The following is a 3,491-nucleotide window of genomic DNA, read 5'->3' as shown; positions in this document are numbered from 1 at the left end:
ATGTATGAAATCATACTCAAAATTAAAGAAGAAATCAACACTTTCAGTTCTGAAACTATGAAAAGTCGGCAGGGTCAACGAATGAAGAACATGCCGACTAACTTTGGCCGACAAGGTTTGCGGATGAAGAACATGCCGATAACTTAAGACGACAAGGTCGATGAATGAAGAAGATGACGCCTTTATTATTTTTGACACACAGGAGACTGTTGAAAATGCTTCACTAGTCGGCAAGGTATAAGGATGAATAACGTACCGACCCTGTAAATGGTAATTTCAGAGATGAAAAGTCGGCACGGTATTCAACCTCAAACCCTGCCGACTATATTTTAGTCGACAAGGTGGAGAAAACAAACCTTGCCGACTTTCGATTGTTTTGATTCTTCGTTTTTTTTTTCTTCTGATTTCATCGTGTATAGTTAGAGTTTTGAAGAAAGATTTTGAAACTTTTTTTGAGTATGTTTTGGTCGGCATGCTTTTTAGTATGGACAATTTAATCTTTTTTTAGACACCTCTTAGCACACTAGTTTGGATAGAAATAAAATGGGTAATACCCCAATTAATCTGGTATACCCCAGAACGGTCCATAGTTTAGATTTAGACAAAATTATCTGTAACCGTCCATCACTCAACATCTAACGACTGATTGTTTTCCTGGGGAACTTATTAGTTACTCGTCTCGGTTGTTTGTTCTCTCTGCCGCAAAAAAGAGAAAAAGTAAAAAAAGAAAAAAAAGAGAAGATATCGCTTCTGCAACTCTCCCATCTCCATCTGCAGATTCTATTACTCATCAGGTGATTCCTTCCTTCAACCTTTTTCTTTGTTTTTCTTTTTTTCTTGACAAGATTTATCTACTTTGCGATTTGTAATATATCGATTGTTGACAACAGAATTAGGGTTTTTTTCCCCTACGAACTGATTTTAGGGTTTTCGTTGATGATTTATTAGAAGATGTATAGATTGTTACCAATTATAATTTCATGTGATTTATATTTTCTTTAATTGAAAATCCTCATCTTCCATATCTAAGTACCGTATTATCTATTTATGGTTTAATTTCTTTGCTAGGAACGCAAGGATGGATGATAAACACGCGGATAAGAAACCTGAAGTAAAACGAAAGGAAGAGGCTTTTTTCTTGGGGTATCCCGATTTGGTTACTTACCTCCCTATGGGTCACACCTTGTGAGCTTATTTGAGGATCTGAAGTTGATGCTGAAAGGTAAACCTGATTTTTTTGGTTTTTTTTTCTCAAAGTATTCATCACAATTGATTATCCAATTTGAAATGCAACGTGTCTATGTTTCATTCCAAGGTATGAGGCTTATGCATGTGAACGAGAGATTCATTAAGGAGCACTTCAAAATTGCTGGTGTACCCGAGGGAGAAAATAGTTACACTCGTTACAACTCTTGGGAGGTTTACTTAACTTGGAGACCTGTTGTGGCTATGATATTGGAGGGAGATGATGCTGTTGATAAAGTTCGTCAATTAACATTGAATGAGGAATCATCTCTTTTCTGGGACGATGGGTAAGCCTAAAATCTCATTATTCATTTGGGTCATAACCACTTTCTTGTTTGCTGTGTGTATAGCTGCCCTGTTTACCGATTCGTGTGTTTCATGTTGAATTTTAATTGTCTTAAGGCCTCCATAATGATTTTTTTTTGCATGATTCAGTGACTAGTAATTTCACATCAGAATTTATATGTAATTTCATTGATTACTTGTGCTTTATGATCGATATGCGGTGCTTAGCTTAAGTAGTGTTTTAGGATTATTATATTTGAAGTGAAGCAAATTATGTCGGTGAAACTAAATATTTATGATTTTCTTAAGATATTTTCCGAGACATGAGGTTAATTCTAATGTTTGTCTAGAGTAATTATAGAACATAGTTTGGAGATTATATGAATTTTGCATGATTAAATTGGTGGAAACCTAATTCCCTAGTTACAGACTCCATCACTGTCTATTATTAGTTTATTTAGTTTTATTATCTCAACTTGAATTCTACATGGGAATTAAGTGCATATGGCTCTTTATTTTGCGCGGCAGGCCAACATCTTATATCAGCAAGTCTGCTCCTGAAGCGTCACGAGATATTGAGCTGTGGTTTCGTAAAGATAGTGAAGGCTGGTTAAATGAAATGATTGGGAGTAAAGATCTAATATACGTGCATCCAGACAAATCACATGGCCCATGGGAATCAGCTTTTGAGATGCTAAGGAATGACGTCATGTGTGATCCTCAACCGTAAGTTTTTTTGATTCAGAACTTCATATGATGTATTGAATTGATCAGCAGGAAGCCGTATCCATATTTAACTTTGTCATGTTGGGTAGTCTAATTTAATGCATTTAGCGCTTGAAATCAGACTTAAAATTTATAATTTATTTTGGTTATTCACCTTTTGCAATAACTCTATTAGGGATCTTCAGCAATATTGTACCATGGCTGAGATGTCTGTTCTCGTTATCAAGCCTAAGGCTTTTGATGAGTACTGTGTTGGTGAAATTTTGAAGGCTTTTGAGTTCAGCAGTTTTGAAGTAAGAGGTGAATGTGTAACACTGTGTCTTTTTTTTTTTTTTGTTTAATTATGTGCGATGTCAGACTCGATTTCTAATTTAAACTGTTCGAGCGAATTCATGTAGGTTTGAAGGTTGTGAGGAAGGCTGAATGTCCTGAAACCGCTGTATGGTCGTGTGAAACTGACAGCAATGCGCCTGCTCTTGCTATAGTTGCTAATTTTCTGTCCCCAAAGTTCGGATTTACGCACGACAAACCAGATGCCGAAGATATTGATTTTAGCTCAGAAGTATACCGAGTTGGCAGGTAAATATGAATTTTTTGCTTTTCTGGTTGATCATTCAAATATTATTTTGTTGCATGTTCTGCTGGGAGCAAAATTTATTTCTTTATCCAAAGTGGTCTGTTTTTGGAAAAGGTAAATCTTTGGTGTATCTTCTCATATTTGATTCCCCCACACCAGAGTAGAAAAGGTTTAAGGGATAAGTCCAATAATTACTGGTAATGCAGATTTACTCGGGCTTTGCCTGGGATATCTTGTGATGCTTTCAAGACTTAAAAAGTGTTTATTTGTATGTGCAGCAATTACATCTACAAAAGCGAGGTGGATACCTTGTGTCGTGATATGACAGATTTTTTTCCTTATGGTTTGGTTCTTTGGGTTGATCCCGAATGCGATCACGTGTGTGGCAATATGTTCGAGGCTTCCTTAATTGGTCTCAAGACACAGGACTAAGTTTACACGTGAGGACACATGTTTGTTATATTTGTTTTTATTTGATTAGTAGCCTGGAGGGTCTACTGGAGACTACTGTTGTTTCTCAAGTTTACTGGAGGGTCTACTGGAGACTTATATAGTTGTATTCTTAAAAGTTAAACTTTGCACTAGTGAGTAGCGAGTGGATTGCTGGTAATGTTCTATATTCAGACTCATATAAGTAAGAATTTAACCTCAAAAAAAA

General features: G+C 36.1%; 1 protein-coding gene across 1 annotated transcript; it reads left to right on the top strand.

Moving 5' to 3' along the window:
* Nucleotides 1-660: 660 nt before the first annotated feature.
* Nucleotides 661-3,491, top strand: LOC113302585. The gene is made up of 7 exons (XM_026551519.1): nucleotides 661-794; nucleotides 1,069-1,222; nucleotides 1,316-1,532; nucleotides 2,059-2,256; nucleotides 2,432-2,556; nucleotides 2,655-2,835; nucleotides 3,112-3,491. Exons 2-7 carry the CDS (start codon nucleotides 1,213-1,215, stop codon nucleotides 3,263-3,265), a joined length of 885 nt encoding a protein of 294 aa, XP_026407304.1. The 5' UTR covers nucleotides 661-794; nucleotides 1,069-1,212; the 3' UTR covers nucleotides 3,266-3,491.

Source organism: Papaver somniferum, chromosome 8 (genome assembly GCF_003573695.1).
Source record: "Papaver somniferum cultivar HN1 chromosome 8, ASM357369v1, whole genome shotgun sequence".
NCBI classification, from domain to species: Eukaryota; Viridiplantae; Streptophyta; class Magnoliopsida; order Ranunculales; family Papaveraceae; genus Papaver; species Papaver somniferum.
This window is presented reverse-complemented; position numbering and strand designations above follow the sequence as displayed.

Coding starts and splice junctions, on each gene's coding strand:
- LOC113302585 (XM_026551519.1), top strand. Junction 2,257..2,431: donor GTCATGTGTGATCCTCAACC/GTAAGTTTTTTT, acceptor TAACTCTATTAG/GGATCTTCAGCAATATTGTA. Junction 2,836..3,111: donor GAAGTATACCGAGTTGGCAG/GTAAATATGAAT, acceptor TTGTATGTGCAG/CAATTACATCTACAAAAGCG.